Source organism: Anguilla anguilla, chromosome 8 (genome assembly GCF_013347855.1).
Source record: "Anguilla anguilla isolate fAngAng1 chromosome 8, fAngAng1.pri, whole genome shotgun sequence".
Classification (NCBI taxonomy): domain Eukaryota; kingdom Metazoa; phylum Chordata; class Actinopteri; order Anguilliformes; family Anguillidae; genus Anguilla; species Anguilla anguilla.
Window position 1 is genome coordinate 4,648,517 of NC_049208.1, and position 20,355 is coordinate 4,668,871.

General features: G+C 39.3%; 1 protein-coding gene across 1 annotated transcript; it reads left to right on the forward strand.

Annotated features, from left to right (window-relative positions):
* The first annotated feature begins 3,940 nt into the window (after positions 1-3,940).
* On the forward strand, positions 3,941-20,308 carry LOC118233488 (probable E3 ubiquitin-protein ligase ARI7). Its single transcript, XM_035429286.1, has 4 exons — positions 3,941-4,146; positions 13,688-13,801; positions 15,873-16,114; positions 19,374-20,308. Exons 1-4 carry the CDS (start codon positions 4,077-4,079, stop codon positions 19,827-19,829), a joined length of 882 nt encoding a protein of 293 aa, XP_035285177.1. The 5' UTR covers positions 3,941-4,076; the 3' UTR covers positions 19,830-20,308.
* Positions 20,309-20,355: the final 47 nt, after the last annotated feature.

The following is a 20,355-nucleotide window of genomic DNA, read 5'->3' on the forward strand; positions in this document are numbered from 1 at the left end:
GCATATTCCGGGCATAGCTGGATTGTGCATCACATGCTGCCCATATTTTGATGCCGTGTTTGGCCGGTTTGCTTGGTATGTATTGTCTGAAGGGACAGCGCCCACGAAACGCAAACAGACATTCATCCACAGTCACGTGGGGGCCTGGATTGTAAAGAAAGGGTAATTGCTGAACCCACTTGTCCCATACATCCCGTATTGCTGCAAGTTGGTCACGCTCTCGTCGGCCCTGACTTGTTTCTCTGTCATCAAAGCGTATGACACGGGTGAAAACATGGAATGTCTTTAGAGACATGGTGGCTGGAAATATTGCCCTTCCAGTGTCAGCATTCCAAAGACTTGGCCTTTTGACTTTGGTACACTCCTACCAAAATGAGCAATCCAATGTAGGCTTGCAAGTGGGTCACATCCAAGTCTTTCCAACTGTCCCCATGCATGCGACTCCTCTCTAAGTTTGTCATCTCAAGTATATCCTTTTCGATCGATGGTGTTACAAAAAGCTCAAATGCTGATTTTATGTCTTGGACATGGCTGACAACATATCTGGTGGGGCCTGGAACCATTCTGATGAAATTAGCAGCACTAAGTCTACCCTGTCGTTCAAGTAGGGAGAGGGACCATAATAACTTTTCATTTTTTGAAGGTAACATGTCTGCTGGTGGTTGAGAGACAACAGGAGGGTCAACACTAAGGGCTTCATTCTCATCAGAGGAGGATGCCTCATAACCAGGGTCCTCCTCAACATTATCCTCTGTCTTAGACACATTCTCCTCTATGTCACTTTCACTGTCAAAGAGCTGTGACAAAATCTCATTGGCAGAAAATCTTTGCTTAGAGGTCATTTTTATTATTATTATAAGTATTATTATTATTATTAACCTTTATTTAACCAGGTAAAAAAAAAAACTTGGATTAAAAATCTCTGTTTCAAGATTTTTTTTAGTTCTTTGGGGTCAAATTGACCCCAAAGAACACGGATGCATACAAAATGGGTATAGGACATTGAAAACATATAGTCGTTAATTTTATGTTTAGGCCTACCCAGTTGTCCCCATTAAATTAGGAAAAGTCATTAAATAGGCCTATGAAGCAAAAAAATGATGTCAATCATTTATTTCGAGACGTTAAACATTGAATTGGGTCGAACTGACCCCAAAGATAATAGGAGGGTTAAAATAAATTATGACATTTGGACGTTTCTTTGTATATGAAAAAATAATGCTTTTTACCAATTTTTTATAATCTAAAAAATTCTGTATCATTTTAAAGGAGTACCATGGTGATTTTCACACTTTCTCGGTTTTATGTGCTATTTGCACAAGAGGCATTAAAGAAACACAGTGAGTGAAGTATTAAATATGTCCGTTCTTGTATTTTTGGAGAAATATGCGTTTTAAATGTATCGTCCTATTTTCAACCGATTGAGAAAGTTGTCAACTTGATGCGTCACGAACACAGTAACCACTCCCCTCGCCCCGTAAACCTATGGTAAACTCGATATTTTTTACAGTCTCTGCTACAGTCTCATAGTTTGCGCAGCTGGCTTGCGGGCAAGACAATGCAAATATTTGACTAACGTTAGGTTCACTTAAATTAGAGTGCCTTTTTAGGACTATTAGATTGTTTCTGGTTATATTCATTTAGCTATCTAGATAGCTAACGTTAGCTAGCTAGGTAGTTTGCTTTCATAAGGAACTGTTATCGATAACGTTAGCTAGCTAGTTTGCTTTTATGAGGACGTTATAGTTGTGCTTTTATCTTAACTTGGCTAGCTAGATAGCAAAATTATAATTGGATATAAGTCAACGTCCATACCTTAGCTATCTATCGATACTTGATATACTACTAAGCTAGCTAGCTTGTGAAAAGTCTCCCAAAAAGAGCGTTTATCATGGGGGTAGCTATGGTAACGGGGCACGGTCTGTCAATCATAGCTAACTGACAGTTCTCATTACCACGCCCACACGGTTCGGGTGAACTTTTATTTAGGCTTAGAAAAAAACGTTTTAAAGTACATTGAAATGACTGAATAATTTTTTAAAAAATATGCACATTTGTTTTGTTGTTGCCTAAAGACAACTGGGAAGTGTCACGTTCAACCACCATGTTACTCCTTTAAAAAGCCACTTGCTAACGGCTAAGTGGTAGCCACCGAGATGACCCGTCGCACAATTACATCACACATAGAACTGTTTCGATCCACGCACGAAAACCGTTTTCTTCCTGTTGTTTCCCGTTAGTGTACTAAATTATACTTTTTTTTTTTTTTTTTTTTTTTTTTACAGTTACACACAGTGGCATCGCTAAGGGCGGGCTTCCGGGGCTGAAGCTCGTTCTGTGGGCGAGTACGAATAGTTCTCGTTTAGTAACGTTAGTGTCAGTGAACTGTCTAAAACGATGGATCTCCGCGGATTTTTAAAGAAAATATCGAGACAGGTTGTTGAGGAGGAGATTCAGGAGAATAATGATGAGATTGACAATGTAACTAACGTTAACGAGGATGTTGAGTGCCAGTCAGCAGCTGAGCCGGAGAGTGCAGAGCAGCTAGCTTTAGCCTGTGCAGGGCATCACGATATTGGCTATACATGCAGCTAATTGTGATTAACTAAAAGTAGGCTATTATTGGCGAGCTAAAATCAGATTTAGAAGTGTAACGTCAGCAAAATAATTATTCGTGATGCCAACTCAGTAACTAGGCTACGTTAGCTAACAACGTTTGTTAGCTAGCTAACTGGCAGTCTAAGCCTGTTAACGTTGTTAGCTTGTATTCTTTTTAGCTTGCCTGTCCAGTGCCTTGCCAGTTTACATGCTAGTATGGAATATTTTTTAAAAAGCCATTACATATCATCACTCGCAGCTGCATAGGATAAGTAGCTAGGTATTTAGCTAGCTATAATGGGTAGTGTTTTGTTTATCACTTACAGTATATCTTATACATATTCTGGTAACTAAGTGTGTTTGTATAGCCAGTTATGTTGAATTACGTAGCTATTTACTCTGTTAGTCTGTTTCTCTACTGTAACATAACCAGTTACATTAATTGTGTAACTACGTCTAGCTGTCTTCATTCTGCTTTGCACACATATACATATTACATTAATTCAACCTCCCTATACTAGCCAGATTAGTATAGCACTGTCATTATTTCTTTATTTATTTATTTTATTTTTTTGTAATGGACAGTAATGTTTGTGTGCGCTAAACTAAAACTCCCCTTGGGGCCCCTGATGTTTTTGAATCCTAGAAACGCCCGTGGTTGTATATATTGTTGTTGCTAGGTTACTTGCGCTTCACAAGCGTTGCCAGGGAACCGCAAGAGCAAACAAAAGAGCAAAAATCATGGATCAAACATAGCACACAACTGTAACTCTTTTATTTCCAATATCCACAGTGTATAGCGACTGTTTACGTGTTAAACAATCACAGATCCTCTGGCTCCATACTATCATATTGATCTCTATTGATTTAGATACTACTTAAGAAAAATATTACACTTGGTTAATATATCAGATGAGTTTTGAAGTAAGATGATCAGAATCCTTTAGTTCCTATTCAATATATTTTAATAAAATCGGGTAAAGTAGCTACACAATCTACCCTTGAATAAATTTAGAGGCAAGTTTGTACATTTAGATTATAGGCCGCACAAGCTTGTACAAAAAGAGATATGGAGGAAGGCCAATTGGCTTTAGAACATTGTCAAATACGTTAATTATACGTGTCCTTTCGCGTTCATACAAATATTTTTCAAACAAGTAGCCTATGGTCGCTACAAATATTCTGAATGGGGCCAAATACTGTAACTTTTGTTTACTGTCAATCGCCTTGACGAAGTCCCCCGTGACGTTTGTAAACAAATAAAGGACTGTTTGCATGGGGGACACTGTCGCCTACGTCTAATCACGTGGTTTCTTGTTAAGCGCAAGTGTTGAAAGAGAAAGTTAAAAAGCAGGCTATATGTTGATACCGGATAAAAAGGTGTGCACAAGTAAGCTACATACTCCTCACCCCTCTTGGCTACGCTTGGACGTGTTGCTTTTTGGGGGGAAAACGGGTGATAAGGAAAGCCAGCCTGAATGATGTCGGAGAAACGCTACGACCCTAATGATAAAACATTCAAATACGTGAAAAGGATCGATGATATCGGTAAATCTCAACCTTTACTATAGGGAAATATAGTTATGTTCAGTTACTGTCTGCCATCGCATTTTTCGACAGGCTACTGTGGTGAGAGTTTTATGGTGCTTTAGACGGGATGTAACATATTCTCGTCATTGTTAAGTACACATTTATTATGTTTATCTTAGCCAGTTTTTACGATTCAAATAGGCTATAACATGTCGATATTGGCTAACATTTGCTGTTACGCTGCAAAATGTTTAAGATCAAGGTTGTTTCCTAAAACTAAAAAAGTAGCCTAGAAGTCTTCTGACGGAAATTCAGTCAACCAGCTACATTTTTTACCGAAATATACGAAAGGTTAAAACCGAGTCTACGATAGACGGAGTTCTTGCTAAATGACGAGAAACAAAATCATAAACTACTGATAGTTTACGCGTTGAGTAACATTCTCCTATTGATCGGATTATCAAACGGGTAACACAACCCCTTTCAAATCGAATTAAATTTCAATTGGAATGGGATAGTCTGTTCCGATTTAATTGGTTACAAGAGACATTTTATTCAGATTGGGTTGTTAATCCTATTAGAGATGGAATATGAGGGCGAACCTCTGTGATAAACAAATAAGCGGCTTTATGAAAACGTAGGTACTGTGACTTACGTTGATTACCAATGCTGTGCAACTACTCAAAAGGAAGGAAGTACGCCTAATTCCTTACATTTTTAATTAGTTGACTCTTTTCAACATTTGATTTCGATAAATGGAAAACATTTTAGTCAGACGAATTGAATAATTCAGTGAAAACCTTTATGCCAGATTCATAGGAAATGTACTTGTGTTTAGATTCTGGTGTTCAGGGTTTTAGGGTGAACTGTTACGGTTCTGAATAAACACCACATTGTGTATGTAACCTATGAAGTCTAAGAGCAAAGTGTTGACCCTTTCTTACAACCTTTTGTTTGAATCAGCCTCCTTACTGCTGTGTCTTCAGAGTATGTACTCTTTACTAAGCATACTGCCTACTGTTTAGTGTGTAATGGTAGTACACAATTGGCAGTATGCAACAAATTTCCTCCATTTCCTCCTAATTTCCAACCGTACTGGGGAACTGTTGTAAGACATTCCACCCTGTGTGTGCTCCCCATAGGTTTCTGTTGGCATCGCTGACACTACTGAGCTGCTCCATTTCTCCGCTCTTGGCTAAGTGCACTTTGGTACTTACTCACTTTGTTGTGGTGTATTGTGATGTGGACTGTACAAATTAGTTTTAAATTTAAAAATGTTAAGAACCAATAAAAGATACATATAGTGTGTAAGTGTGCATTAAGTGCCCAAGTGCACTGGGATTTTTGAAACAATTAGGACACAGTTTTTGCTCCATGGTCTTTATTCCAAATAATCCATTGTAGTCACAGTGCTATTAATAGCTAGTAGTAGCAGTGTAAAGCTAACTACAGACAAATTAAACAAACTTGCTAACATTATATTCACATTAACAATACCATCATGATGCTACAATATGAATAAAACATAAAGTTACAAAATTTGCATCTTTGCAAACATCTTTCTTACTATTTCTTCAGTGTAATTTTCCTAAATGTCACCAACTTGCTGCATTGTGGGTCTGGGTACTTGGCCAAGTACCGCTCTGGAACAGTCTTAGCGTAAGCCTGGATTAAGTGCACATCAAGCACACTGCATTTTTGACTACTCCTGCACTCTTACGCTGAGCACATGAATGTGCACAGCAAGAGTGTCCAAGTGTGATTAAGTGTGCATATTGGGACGGCCTCTTAGTTTTTCAGCCCTGTCAAGTACACCAAGAGAACTTCTTGTGAATTCTATGCATACTTACCTGGTTGCATATTTGAGTTTGGGACACAATTGTGCACAAGACCATTTATTCCATACTTGATATATGTGGAGACTAGTACAAAAACATTCAATTTTAGACAGCCATTGGCTGAGATGAAAAAAACACGGGGCCAAGTTACATGAAATAATTTAGGAAATATTGTTTCGGTAGAACTTGTTAAATTTTGTGTGAGCTAAGATAACCGATATTGATTGTTGTAACTTGGCCTCATTTTAATATCAAAACATTTAATGGCAGGCCTAGGTTTTTCCAGTTTTAATTAATGACTTATAGACCGTGCTTTGTGTGCATGTTTTATTTCTCTAAAATAATTTAGTGGAAACATCTGTATTCACATCACACTCATATTCACATGTACAGAGGTGGGTAGTAACGTGTTATATTTACTTAAGTAACTTTTTGAACAAATTGTACTTGTAAGAGTAGTTTTAATGAAACATACTTTTCACTTTTACTCGAGTATATTTGTGAAGAAAAAATGTCCGTTACATTTGGCTACATTCCGCTCGTTACTTTTATTTTTTACCCATTTTTTATTCAATGCACGCTCTGTTAGTTTCATCTCTCAGAGAGACTTCAGCCAAAGAGGCTGACTGGTGTTTGCTTTGGCTCTGTCATAGCCCCACATGACTCCGTTTCACCAATCAAACGTAGCCAGTCACAGCACACAGAAGGATGAGTGGGCAACGACAATGGCTGAAACAACGGCAGGTGATTCGTAGGAGGCAGAACACCCCTGGCCTCACGTTCAAACTACCGCAGGAACTTTACCCCGGAACTAGGAACCTTTTGAGGAACAGACTACCAAAAACAGTAGTTACATTATGCGCTGCCTTCTTTGTCTGCCTAGAAACTTCGAACTTGAGAAAATATGTGGCGGTAAGTTGTAGGTTAGTTTCTGCTGTGGATAGCTAACTATTTGACTGAGTGGTCATTTATTGTCTTGGACAATCCGTTTGTGAAATATGCGTGCATTTGTGATGCCTCCGTACCTTCCAAAATAGCTGTGCGTAATACCACACTCGTTGTTTACGGCATTGTCGCCCTTTTTAGTACAGTCTAGCTTGACTGACAATTCATTAATTCAGTAGGTGAGAATATAAGCTTTCTAACTATGTATAACGTCTAATTTTGCTTTTGGAATAGCGTTTTTTAGGTCAGCGTAACCTAAATTTTTCTTATCATTGCATTCACTTATGCATTCACTCTGTGGTAGCAGTAAAAGACGCAGCACGAAACGTGGTCAACGATTATTCGTAATTTCTTGGGAAATACTATTATTATTGAGGACTTCTGGGCATAGCTAAGCCGTATGTTTGCTGGTAGACCTAGCTGACATCGTTTTCTGGAGCAAAACAAGCAGATTGAACTGTATTTGTTGATTTACTATCTCTGTCTCCATCTACTGAACACAGATGAGATTTCATCAAAATACTTCGGTTATATACGTTATTTTTGAAATTGAGTGTGTTTAAATAAGTTACTGGTATTAATGTAGATATTTCACACTGTAATGCAAGCGTTAGTAGTGTAATCGTTTTTGTGAAGCATGCAACAGTGAGCGCTGGAACATTGCATAGCATTGCATAGCATACATAGTTAACGTTTGCTTACACTAACCCGGAAGTTCTGCACATATTCCGCGCAAGGCGTCATGGGATACACTTTGGAATATTATGGACAAGTGCATCATAAGGTACAATAATGGTGCGACAAAGCATTATGTCTTCCACATATAAAGTTTATGTTTGAATTTGAGCAGGCTCCTCTTTGTTGTGATGATGAGTCTATTTTAATGGATAAATCCCCTGTAGCCTCATTAATATTTTTTCTGTCAACGGAGGGTTCACCCCAACAAACTGACTAGGTACACAGACTTAATAGAGTCCAACAGAAAGCAAAAATCCTCCTCTTCTGACAAAACCTGTGTATTGTTTTATTTAAAGGGATATGATTTAGGGCACATTTGAATTTGCACATGGCTATTTTATATTTTGTTTATTTCTATTGGACAAGCATTTACAATTTTATATTTTGGACATTTGTATTTTTACGTTCATCTTGCTCTGCTTATTTCAACATTAAATCAGATTATATGAAGTAACTCAGTACTTAAGTAGTCTTTTCACAAGATACTTTCTTACTCTTACTCAAGTAATTATTTGGATGACTACTTTTACTTCTACTTGAGTCATTATTATTTTAAAGTAACAATACTTTTACTTGAGTACAGTTTTTGGCTACTCTACCCACCTCTGCACATGTATAATTGCTCTCTCAACTGAAATTACCTCCACTACTGTTACTACAGCGAAAGCTGTGTTCTGCCGCTGTAATTTGTAGGCAGCAACAACTGCTAATTTATGATAAATTAGCTAGCCTTGTTAGCTAGTCACCTAGTTCACACATAGCACCATTGCACAGGGATGAGCATCGGTTAACACTGATTACCATCAACTACACTGACTATCAGTCAATCACAGATGTGGATAGATTTTTTTTAATTTTTTTTTTTTTAATGATTTTCTTGTAAATGTCCCATAGAGCTGGTGCAAGCTATCACCTTAGGTTTTCACCATAGTCACTTAAATGAGCCAACCCATCACCACCGTCTGTGTTGAGGACTTCTGGGCATAGCTAAGCCATATGTTTGCTGATAGACCTATCTGACAGTTTTCTGGAGCAAAACAGAGGCAGATAGGACTTGATTTACTGTCTCTGTCTATCTACTGAACACAGATAAAATTTCATCATTGCTATTTAAGTATTACTGCTCAAAATATTTTGGTTCGTTCCGTTGCTACCATAATATAAAAAACTTTCTTGTGTCTACAGCTGCAGTTTCTCGCTGCAGTTACTAATATTGAATATAAACAAAAGACGCAATTTATGCTGTAGTCTGCCAACGTCTAAATAAATAATACCGTACTCTGTGGACAGCACACTGGTAGCAGGGATGGTGAGATGATATTTCATTTTTTGTTTCGTTTTTTTCAATGTCATATTTATTATTTGAAAAATGTATTATTACTCTATCTGTCTCTGAGGCGCTCTGAAATGTGCATTCTCTGCTAAGCTGAGCAATGGATTGGAATATGTGTCTGACGTAGTGTTGCACGGTATAACGAAACTTAAGCACCTTTTCAGTACTTAAAAAAACGGTTTCGGTATTAGAATTTTCTGATGTTCGGTACTTTTAGGCCAAACATAAAAGCTAGGGAAATGTGTCTCCTGCATTACTGATTGAGAGGACGAAAGGTGTAATTTGTTAGAGTCTGCGCAAGATGGCAGTAGCAACTAAGGTAGCCAAGTCAGGTGATGTGCGCTTGTGCATTCGCTCTCATTGATACAGCGCAAGCTTCGACTCAGTTCACTTCAGTAGCAATAGGTGTTCTAATGTGGAAATATTTTATTATAGGAAGATGCTATATGGTTATTAAAATATGCTGTTTTTAGATCTATTTAAAAGTGAAAGACCTGTTTAAAGATTATTTAGTTTACATTTGTTTAATTTTTTAAATATATTTACGGAGTGTAGCACAGTGGGTAAGGAACTGGGCTTGTAACCGAAAGGTCGCAGGTTCGATTCCCGGGTAAGGACACTGCCGTTGTACCCTTGAGCTAGGTACTTAACCTGCATTGCTTCAGTATATATATCCAGCTGTATAAATGGATACAATGTAAAATGCTATGTAAAAAGTTGTGTAAGTCGCTCTGGATAAGAGCGTCTGCTAAATGCCTGTAATGTAATGTAATATTTAATAAACTTTTCTATTAGTGTTGTAACACTATAGGCCTATACTTATTAATATGTTGAAGAGGCTTCAACTCAAAGGTTGTTAATAAACCATGAATTTGAAAATGAGGTCAACCCTTATGGACATTACGTTTCTGATCTATTAAGGTAATTTCAGTATCGTTTAAGTTTCAAGTTACATTACATTACATTACAGGCATTTGGCAGACGCTCTTATCCAGAGCGACGTACAACAAAGTGTATAACCATAACCAGGAACAAGTATGACGAAACCCCTAGAGAGAAGTACCGGTCCAAGTACAGGGAACAACCGCATAGTTCAACTTGGACCCTGATGGTAAACTGATTAACACTAACAACGAGAACGGCAACAACGCAATCTATGGAAAAATAAAAATAAATAAAAATACAAGTAGTCATTAAGACAGGCGCATCAACTAAGTCACCTATGAAACAGCTGCCTAGTTACAACCCTAAGTTTAGTCATTTACAGGGGGGAAGGGAGGGATGGGGAGAGGTGCAGCCTGAAGAGGTGGGTCTTCAGTCGTCGTTTGAAATGGGTCACAGTCTCAGCTGTTCTGACCTCCACAGGGAGGTCATTCCACCATCGTGGGGCCAGAACAGACAGGAGACGTGTTCTGGAAGTGCAGGTGCGAAGAGGGGGAGGTGCTAGGCGTCCTGAGGTAGCAGAACAGAGGGATCTGGCTGGCATGTAGGGTTTGAATATCTTGTGAAGGTATGCTGGGGCTGATCCCTTGACTGCCTGGTATGCTAGGACCAATGTTTTGAATTTGATGCGAGCTATAACAGGCAGCCAGTGGAGGGTAGTGAGCAGGGGAGTTACGTGGGAGTGTCTGGGGAGGTTGAAGACCAGACGAGCCGCAGCATTCTGAATGAGCTGCAGGGGTCTGGTGGCAGATGCCGGTAGTCCAGCCAGAAGAGAGTTGCAGTAGTCCAGGCGGGATAGAACCATTGCTTGGACCAGGAGCTGGGTTGAGTAGGTGGTGAGAAAGGGGCGGATTCTGCGGATGTTGTATAGGAAAAATCTGCATGCCCGGGTTACTGCTGCAATGTTGTTGGAGAGGGACAGCCTGTTGTCCATCATCACTCCGAGATCCAAGTATCGTTTCAGTATCGAGTATCGTAATACTAAACCTGGTATCTGTTTCAAAGTCTAAATTTTGGTATGGTGACAACACTAGTCTGACGCCTTTTTTAGTTGCCGCGCAGAAGCCCTGCAGCTGTACATACACACTGGGCCATCTAAATGTTACGACATAGTAAATGCCTTTACGGCAAGCAGCTAGGACACATCCATGGCAATGCAACTAAGTAATCCGACAGCATCTCTTAGCACAAAATTGGCCGTAAGTCATCAATATTTTATACAATCATCATGATATTCAGTAGATGTGTTGGGTGAAGGTATATGAGCACGAGGACAAAACCATTTTAGAATTGCTCCATAGGGCTTCATTACATTACATTACAGGCATTTAGCAGACGCTTTTATCCAGAGCGACTTACACAACTTTTACATAGCATTTTACATTGTATCCATTTATACAGCTGGATATATACTGAAGCAATTTCGGTTAAGTACCTTGCTCAAGGGTATAACGGATGTGTCCTACCCGGGAATCGAACATGCGACTTTTCGGTTACAAGCCCAGTTCCTTACCCACTGTGTTACAAATGGAGTGAAAGTTAAACTGATGAGCAGACTGATGTTGGGCTCAGGTTGTTGTGCTGTGGGGTGCAACCTGACCTCAGGAACAAACTACATTTCAAAAATTTGTAAAAATATATAATTTAACTTTGTAACCCCACTAGGGAATTGCGAAACTAATTGCTTGAATCCCTGCAATTATTATAGCTGGTGCTTGCCCGTTGCATTTTTGAGGAATAACTGGACATCGTTACCTATTGAAATGTAAGTCCTGTAAAAATACACATAATAAACTGTATTTAAAAAATCTACTTCATAAATACACATTTAGTAATACTAATACAGCTTTATTTACTATATCAACTTAAGACAAGCAACACGCTCATAAATATCGTATTATTGAAGTCAATGGTGCAGATAATTTGCTTCATAATTTTAAACTGCTTTCCTAACGGCTATTTTGCGTCCTGTGACTTGGGTTACAACAGTGAATATGTACGGCTTCGTAGACGTGCTGATAGAGACCACCCTTTCTCATATTAACCTCCAATACGCACGACAGGATACTAGCAAATTTATGTCAAGTTCCATTCATTTATATGGGGTGGTCGATACACGTCCTTTTAGCAACCAAAAGCTAGCATTGGACCACTTCGACATATTTGCCGGCACAGAAAAAAAAACGTGAAAGTACTGAAAAAATAACTACAGGAGGATAACAAGGACATTTTTTTTTCTACATAACTAGGTACAGATCGTTACCGATATTTCGCCTATTTCATAGCTGCAAATCAGTTTACGCTTTCCTGTCTGTCGAATGAAGGTGGTCGAATTGTTGTTCTCACTCTAGCACTGACTTTGTTTCAGGTAAGAAACTCATGTAAGCGATAGCTAATAGCTAGCTGACCAGTAACAAGTCTGCAATAGATATGTATTAGCTAACTAAACGTAGCTAACATTGTATAAATTATGCACAGTAACGTTAGATCAGTGCTAAAAGTTGATACGCTTTAGCTACATTTTGAACTAACGTTATGATACCTGTTTCCAATGACTTGACAGCATTACATTGCCTGATCATTTTTTGTTGTGGTAACCTAGCAAGATGACCCAAACTATTAAGAGCCATGATGTTTTTCCATCAATGTATGCTATACAAATAAATAACCTACAGTAATTGCATTGACTACACATGCTGCCCATACTGTCAACAGTTAAGACTAAGAGTTATCTGTTTCTGTCACTTGTTTTTCTGGTAGTGTAACGTTATCGCATTTGAGTTTGGCCAAGTAACGGTTCTTTTATTCGACTCGTAACCCCAAATAATACTGGCTAGACATAGGTTTAACTAGCTAGCTAACGTAATTTACTTGTTATTTATTTTGCTTGTTATCAGAAATAGTCTAAAGGGACTCTGTTGTTATTGATTGTTTGCGGAAGTCTTCCGGAAGTTGAGTTACGGCCAGAACAACACAAACGTGCACTAACGTTTGTTTATGTTGTTACCGTTGAAAGCGTCTATATTGTAGGCGGTTAACTGAACGTGTAGATGGTATGGCAAAATGCTTTCTATACATTTGGTGAACGCTGGGTAGATCTGGTGCAAAAGCAATAATTTAGAAGTAATGGACAATTATTAGTGAGCAAATGAGCACATATAAGAAATTTGCTTCAGGTGGATTTTGACCCTGTGACTCAATGATCCGTAGACCGCAACATTACCACCAAGCCACGAACTGACCAGATGTAGAAACTGGCAATTTTCTTGGGGAAAAAGATATGTCCATTTTGCGTGTGTGTGTGTGACATTTTGATTGGCTGGTGTAGGTGAAGGATTGGCTGGTGTACAAAAAAATGACCAGTGTGAAGACATATTCTCTGTGGGCTACCAGCATTTCTGGCAGGAAAAAGAAGGAGGAGAAAACGCAAAATCCCATAAATTTGGGGTTGTATTGTGTGGACATGTGAAGTTGTTTATGAATTCTGTGTGTTGAAATGGGTTCAGAATGTACAGAAATTAATGTTTTTAAGGGCTGAGAGTCTGTGGCTGTTGCGGTTATTTCTGTGGGAAACCCTGAAAAGTGCCAAACTCTCGGTGCTGTATAGGTATGGGGAATGCCGCCCCGCCAAGGCGTAACTTGGCTGGATGGCATACCTGCCATCCCAAAAAGACAGACAAAAATGAATTAAAATATGATATTGCACTTTTACTTTGAAATAATCCAATAAGAATGGTTAATTTTGGCTTTGCCATTCTTTCAGATCTGGATGATGACCTGAGCATTCTTCGGGCGGAGCTGCCTTGTGGTCATGCCGTCAGTCCAGAATCCATGACGGAGTATTGTAAAACAGAACTGAAAAAGGTAAAACATTCAAGTGACACATTAAATACATAATACAGGCAGAATATGTTTGTAGTGATATAGTGATAGTTTGTGTGTGTGTGTGTTTTATGGGTGGTGGGCGTACAGTACAGGCCAAAAGTAATAGGCCACCTCTGTTTTTTTTTTAACTTTAGATATAGAATTCAGTTCATTTAAGTGCATTTATTGAAAAGCAGACCCACACAACACAATTCATTCTTTGTCATTTCTCGCAGCTTTAGTGCCTATTTCACTTACACTACGGGTCAAAGGTTTTTGGCTATCTGTGGTTTTAAACTTCGTAGATATTTCCGTAAATTTAACTTCCCCTCCACCTCCCTCCGACCACTCAACCTCCTACTAAATGAGTAATGATTGGATGGACTTCCAAGGGTTTGTTGAGCAGTAATTAATGCCAAAAGCAGCTGTTTTCAGCAAAGTAATGTCTGAGATTACTTATGACATAGAACTCTTTGTGGCAGTCAGTCCGCCTGAGAGGCCGATTTGTTTCGGCTGCTCCGGCTGGTGGAGAGAGCACACACACCTGGGCTGCGTTGGCTAATCAGCTCAGGTGTGTAAAAGTGTGCTGCTCTCCACAGTTCGGGGCTGAGACCGGGAGCTCACAAGAGAAAGACAAAGAAAGTGATCCTCAGCTGGGATGCTGGAGGAGCTGGAACAGGCTGGGAAGGCAGGTCAGCTACGGGTGGCGCACGGGAAAGTGGTCACGCCGTTTTACTTTCTTTTGTCTTTGTTATTTTAACTTGTTGTTTTACTTTCTTGTTTTTGCCCGGAACCTGTGAGGGGGAAAGGTGAAGGCACCCGTTTATTTTATTTAGTGTTTGTGGGTGTGCGCTCTCTGCGACAGACAACGGTATTGTTGGAGGACGGAGTGTAGCACAGTGAGTAAGGAACTGGACTTGTAACCGAAAGGTCGCAGGTTCGATTCCTGAGTAGGACACTGCCATTGTACCCTTGAGCAAGGTACTTAACTGAAATTGCTTTAGTATATATCCAGCTGTATAAATGGATGCTATGTAAAAAAGTTGTGTAAGTCGCTCTGGATAAGCGCGTCTGCTAAATGCCTGTAATGTAATGTGTTGTACTGTCGCATCTCCCTGCCCGGTGTGTGACACTCTTCTTTTTGTGTTATTGTGGGTAGAAATTGAATGAAAAATTTTGTACATTGGTCTGCTATTCAATAAATGTGCTTAAATTAACTGAATTCTTTTTTTTCTTTAAATCACAGGTCGCCTAATACTCTTGGCAGTGTACACTCCTGGGTAAAAAAAAAAATGGGCAAAATATTAAGCATTTAATGGTCTTAACAACAAATCTTTGGTCAGAAAATTAGCAAGAATTAAACAAATGCACTCCTGAGACCTCCCGTGTCACCATTTGCTCATTTACTTTTGCTGCAGTGCACTGTTTGGGGAAAAGCTAGAAACAGGGAAATTCACTACAGTAGACAGTAGACAAATTAACATAATGTCAAATAAAAAAGTTGTGTATTTGGTTGCATATAATTTGCATGCCATGACTTCCTGGTGTCTGTGACCTATCAACATCATCAGAGTCTGGATATCTTATTTTCAGGTTGTCCTACAAGCGATACAAAAACTCTTTGCATTTGAATGGATCTCTGTGGGAATTGGGGGGTGGGACTAGATTCAGCTGTAAATTATGCTGATACAGTATGGAACACATGTGTTGGCTAAATGGCTTTAAGTCATCAAGGGTCCAAGGTATCAAATGAGCTTCAAACCACCATGCTGCTGCCAGATATGCAGTAGATACTACAAGCATTGTTTCTCCTGAATATTTTGCTCCATTGAGTTCAACAGGGAAATTAATCAGGAGAAACAATGCTTGTAGTATCTACTGCATATCTGGCAGCAGCACGGTGGTTTGAGGCTCATTTGATACCTTGGACCCTTGATGACTTAAAGCCATTTAGCCAATAAATGTGTTATAGTTGTCATAGATTTATAGTATCATCAAACCAGGCAGTCGTGTCAGATGATAATATTAATTGCAAGAGATTCCCATGTAAATTTCCATATTCTCACTTTACTTTAAAAAATAAGAAATAGTTCACAATTTAAGGTGGTTCATTTTTGGAGTGGATTTAGATCTAACACTGGCTGGGCATTCTGCTGCTTTCCAGGGCAAAACCACATTCAGGTGCCCTGCCCTTAATGATGGAAACACATCATGTGATGCAGAGCTGCCCTATCATGTGGTGCGCAAGTTCGCCCTGCTGACCCCTGAGGAGCAATGCTACTTTGAAGAGACTCTCGGAGATATGGCTTGCACAGGCTATAGCACTGTATGTACCCCTTCTCACAAAAGGGCCTGGGGCCTCATTTATAAAAGAACTTGCAATCAATTTTGATCTTAAGTATGACTTACGCAGAAAACCATGTACAAGTAGTTATTTATAAAACCTTACCAGGGTTTCCCCCAGAAAAGTTGTTAGACCCGGTGGCAAGTATCTTTTGACAGGGGCCGGCGGCCAAGTGTCTTTTTTGACGGGGGACCGGCGCGGGCCAGCGACAGACTGTGGCAGGATTAAGGTAGGGCCCTGTAGTTTCTGTGATAACAGAATCACGGACGGAATCGCGGAATTGAGAATTTAAAAAAAGCTATATCACAGATTCCATAGGGCCCTACATTAAGTCAGTGCTAAAAGCTGACTGGAGATTTGAAAATATGCCCACGTAATGTGAATGTTATAAATAAGTCATTTATTCAACACACATTTTTTTAAAAACGGTAAATGGACTGCATTTATCCAAAGCGCTTTACAATTGATGCCTCTCATTCGCCAGAACAGGTAGGGGTTAGGTGTCTTACTCAAGGACACTTCGACATGCCCAGGGCGGGGTTTGAACCGGCAACCTTACAACTGCCAGACAATCGGTCTTACCTCCTGAGCTATGTCGCATAACAACTATTTACAGCATAGCATATTCACAGCTTACAAAGAATCTGGCAACAATGTACAGTCTTGGAATCATGTGTTTTCAACAACAACAAAATAAATTAAAATAAAATAAATAATATCAAAGTTTTTGCACTCTACAAAAAACTTGGAAAAAAGTCCTGATTGGCTACTGATACGTACAGCCTTGGAATGCTGGGCACATTTCAACGACAACAAAATAAATTAAAATAAATAATATCAAAGTTTTTGCACTCTACAAGTCCTAATTGGCTAATGAATCTTACAACAAGCCTTGGAATGCTGGGCACATTTAAATAGGAATGGGAATCGAGAACCTGTTCCAAGTTGTCCTATTCATTGGAATCGTTTATTTATCGATAGTTTATCAATATCGCTTATTGAAGCCAGCATGTTTTTACGACAGCTGCCCATTGCAAAACAATGACGTAACGCCGTGGGCTAGGCACGCACGCAGGCAGCCTCTCTCAGGTGTTTGTTTTGGACGGCAGCTGTTACAAATTCGATCCGGGCTGCCAGCCTTGATTCTGTTGCCATAAAGATTCTAAGACAACTCAGAAATTTCTCTGGATTAACGGGTTATTTTCTAGCCTGAAATGCGAACGTATTACTAAATGGCTACACATGTCATGAACCGTGCAAGTAGTTGGCTGTCGAACTGGATATGAAGTAAATGCTTTTAACCAATAAATAATAATAATAAATGCGATTATTTATCCATGGAAATAGCTATACAAAAAAGGCTAAATAAATGTTGTGGTTGCGATTACCGTCGTAGATGTCAGAAGGAAATGTCACTGACAAAAAAAAAGGTTTGCTCTCTTTGCAGTGGTTTGGGCTGGAAACAAGCTGTAAGAGGGAGATATGCACAACACTGCCTACTTATTGGCTACTAAATCTTACAACAATGTACAGCCTTGGAATGCTGGGCACATTTCAACAACAACAAAATATCTATGTATCTGTGTTGCTGACTGTTTGGCTAGCTAGCTAAGTTAGCTAAATCACCACGTTGTCGTGCACATCAATGTCATCAAGCTAACGTTATTAATAAACAAGTGAAGTCGTTATTTCTATGGCGATTAATCAGTCATGTAATGTTACAATGTATCGAACGTTACATTCATGCTATTAGTTTAACGTTACCTACACACTACTTAACTTAAAAAGAATGTACTTACCGACGAGATGAAGTAACAACGCAGTTTGTAACAAGGTTAGTTAGCCTACTAAATAAGAAATGGTGGCTTGCTAGGTAACATCAGCTTGTGATAGCTGGAAGCGTCAAGTTTTGAACGTCACTCTACGCACAATGAGGGTAAAGAACACTGATCTCAGACCACAGACATACGTCTATGTCTCAGGCCTGCTGTTTTCCTATAGTGCGTTCACGTTTTAACCAACAGATGTCGCTGGGGAGCTTTCCAACCGAGCCGCCCCACTGTAACTGTAGTTTAAAAAACACATTAAAAATACATTTATAAAATGTAATTACATAAAATGTAAATAAAATAAAAATCCCTGATGCTTAGGGCCAGCGGGGGGTCAACTTAGGCCCGGCGGGCCGCCGGGCTTGCAATACACTGGCGGAAACCCTGCTTACTTTGAGTTGGAAATTATCTTATCGCTACACAAAGTCTAGACTTGACGTAAGTGATCTTCCTGCTGGTTATGTAGGGGTATTGCAGTTTGGGACACATGCGTCCAAGCCTGTGGTGAACTTTGCATTAGCTTTATTAACAATTTGATAGGAATTATCAATTAAAGGTGTGAGGAATTCATTGTTTGTCAACCCACTATGTAGTCCACCAAAGGATACGTGTTGCCTGTCTTCAATCTCCTCTACCATCGCCGTGGTCTCGTCTTCCAAAAAGTTTGCTTTTCTCTTTCGGTCCATGGTTATTCCTGACTAAACCTTTATTTGTGCTAGCATTATATAAGGGGAAATCGCTGATTGTAAGGCACGTTCAGGTGCCGTCAATTTTAAGTTAATTTGAGATTTATAGATCACAGGTGTGTAAGTTACAAATGGGCTTCTTAGAACCTGCGTAAGCAATGTTTTTTATGCTCAGTATCTTTTATGAATCGAACGGAAATGATCTTAAGACTAAGTTCAAGTATAAATCTAAGAACATTTTATAAATGAGGTCCCTGCATTACCCATGTTAAATGATGATGTTCTTTTATGAAACACTGCACATGTAAGCTAAATTAGCAGCATTTGTTGAGTTTCCAGCTCAGGTTTGTTCAGCTAATTGTGAAATTTACTTGCAAGGTTAAAAAAAGTTTTATCTTTACACTGATTTTACACAATTCCTTTGAAAATTGTTCACATGATTTGAACAGAAAATGGTACAGCCTGATAATTCTGAAATGGGACATCGTTTCAGTGAGCGTCCAGTCCGTTTCATCTGTCAAACATCCCACTTAAGTCACCTTGTTCAAATCATGTGAACAGTTTTCAAGAGAACTAAGCAAATGAAACTAATTTTGCACATTTCCATGCAGTGGCTAATTGAACAGTAATAAGTATACTTGACGGTTTTCCAAGAAGAATTGTTACATTATATACCTGACCTAACTTTGTATTATTTTAAATGTTAAATGTCTCTTTCTGCTCAAGTGTCCAGGCTGCAAGATATTTGTAGAAAGAGAAGACACCCGCAATTTGAGTGTGGAATGCAGGATTTGCACCACCAGGATGAGAAGAACGTACGAGTTTTGCTGGCAGTGCTCAAAGGAGTGGAAAGGGAAGAGACCCCGTGCTGATCGATGTGACAACGATGGCTGTATTGACAAGCGCCTTGATCTCATACGGACATGCAAATATATTTTCTTTGAGAGTATAAAAGAGGTGCGGGACTGTCCCTCTGTGCGGGCCTGTCCCACTTGTGGCAAACTGATAGAACACAACGGGGAAATGTGTAAAAACATAACTTGTGACACATGCCAAGTCGAGTTCTGTTTTGTCTGCCTGAGGCTCACTGCTGATTGTGCAAAGACAGACAGCAGCTACTATGGCCGCTGCTCAGTTGGCACGGCACCAAGGCAGACATCCATACCTGTCTGGAAGCGCTAGCTGAGTTCTCTGAATCAACAATAGTGATGTTTGTGAGGGGAGAGACATTTAGAGGAACATCCTGATTGTTCAATGCATGTAACGTGACATTTTTTAAATTCTGAAAACTACTTGTACAGGAACAGAAAATGTATCTGAAAAAATATGTAGCATGTATTACCAAAAGTATCTATCTGGCAATCGGTGTAATCAAAATAAGTATATCTGTAATGGAATTAATGTCACATAATTATGTGTTAATAAATAAATAAACTTCAGTGTAAACTTGTTTCGAAAAAATTCATGAGGTCAAGAGATTTACTGTTGGTGTCATGCAACATTTTGCACAGGGTACCTTCTGCGCCTCAATTTTACATCATTTTAGGCAGTTATTGCCAGTGCTGGTGTCAGCTAGCTAAGCAAAATGTACAAAAGCCTGGAGTAATATTAGTATGCCAGCTAACGTAAGCCCACTTACATCCAAAACAAGCTAACGACAGCCAGCCCGCCCTATATTCCCGCAGCTAACGTTAGTTAGCTAACTCGT

What these genes read in the sequence shown, in the direction of transcription:
- LOC118233488 (XM_035429286.1), top strand. Translation starts at nt 4,077, where the DNA reads ATGATGTCGGAGAAACGCTACGACCCTAATGATAAAACATTCAAATAC. An exon ending in GAAAAAGGTAAAACATTCAA is followed by an intron (nt 13,802 to 15,872) that starts GTGACACATTAA and finishes TTAAAAAATAAG; the next exon opens with AAATAGTTCACAATTTAAGG. An exon ending in CTTGCACAGGCTATAGCACT is followed by an intron (nt 16,115 to 19,373) that starts GTATGTACCCCT and finishes TTTCTGCTCAAG; the next exon opens with TGTCCAGGCTGCAAGATATT.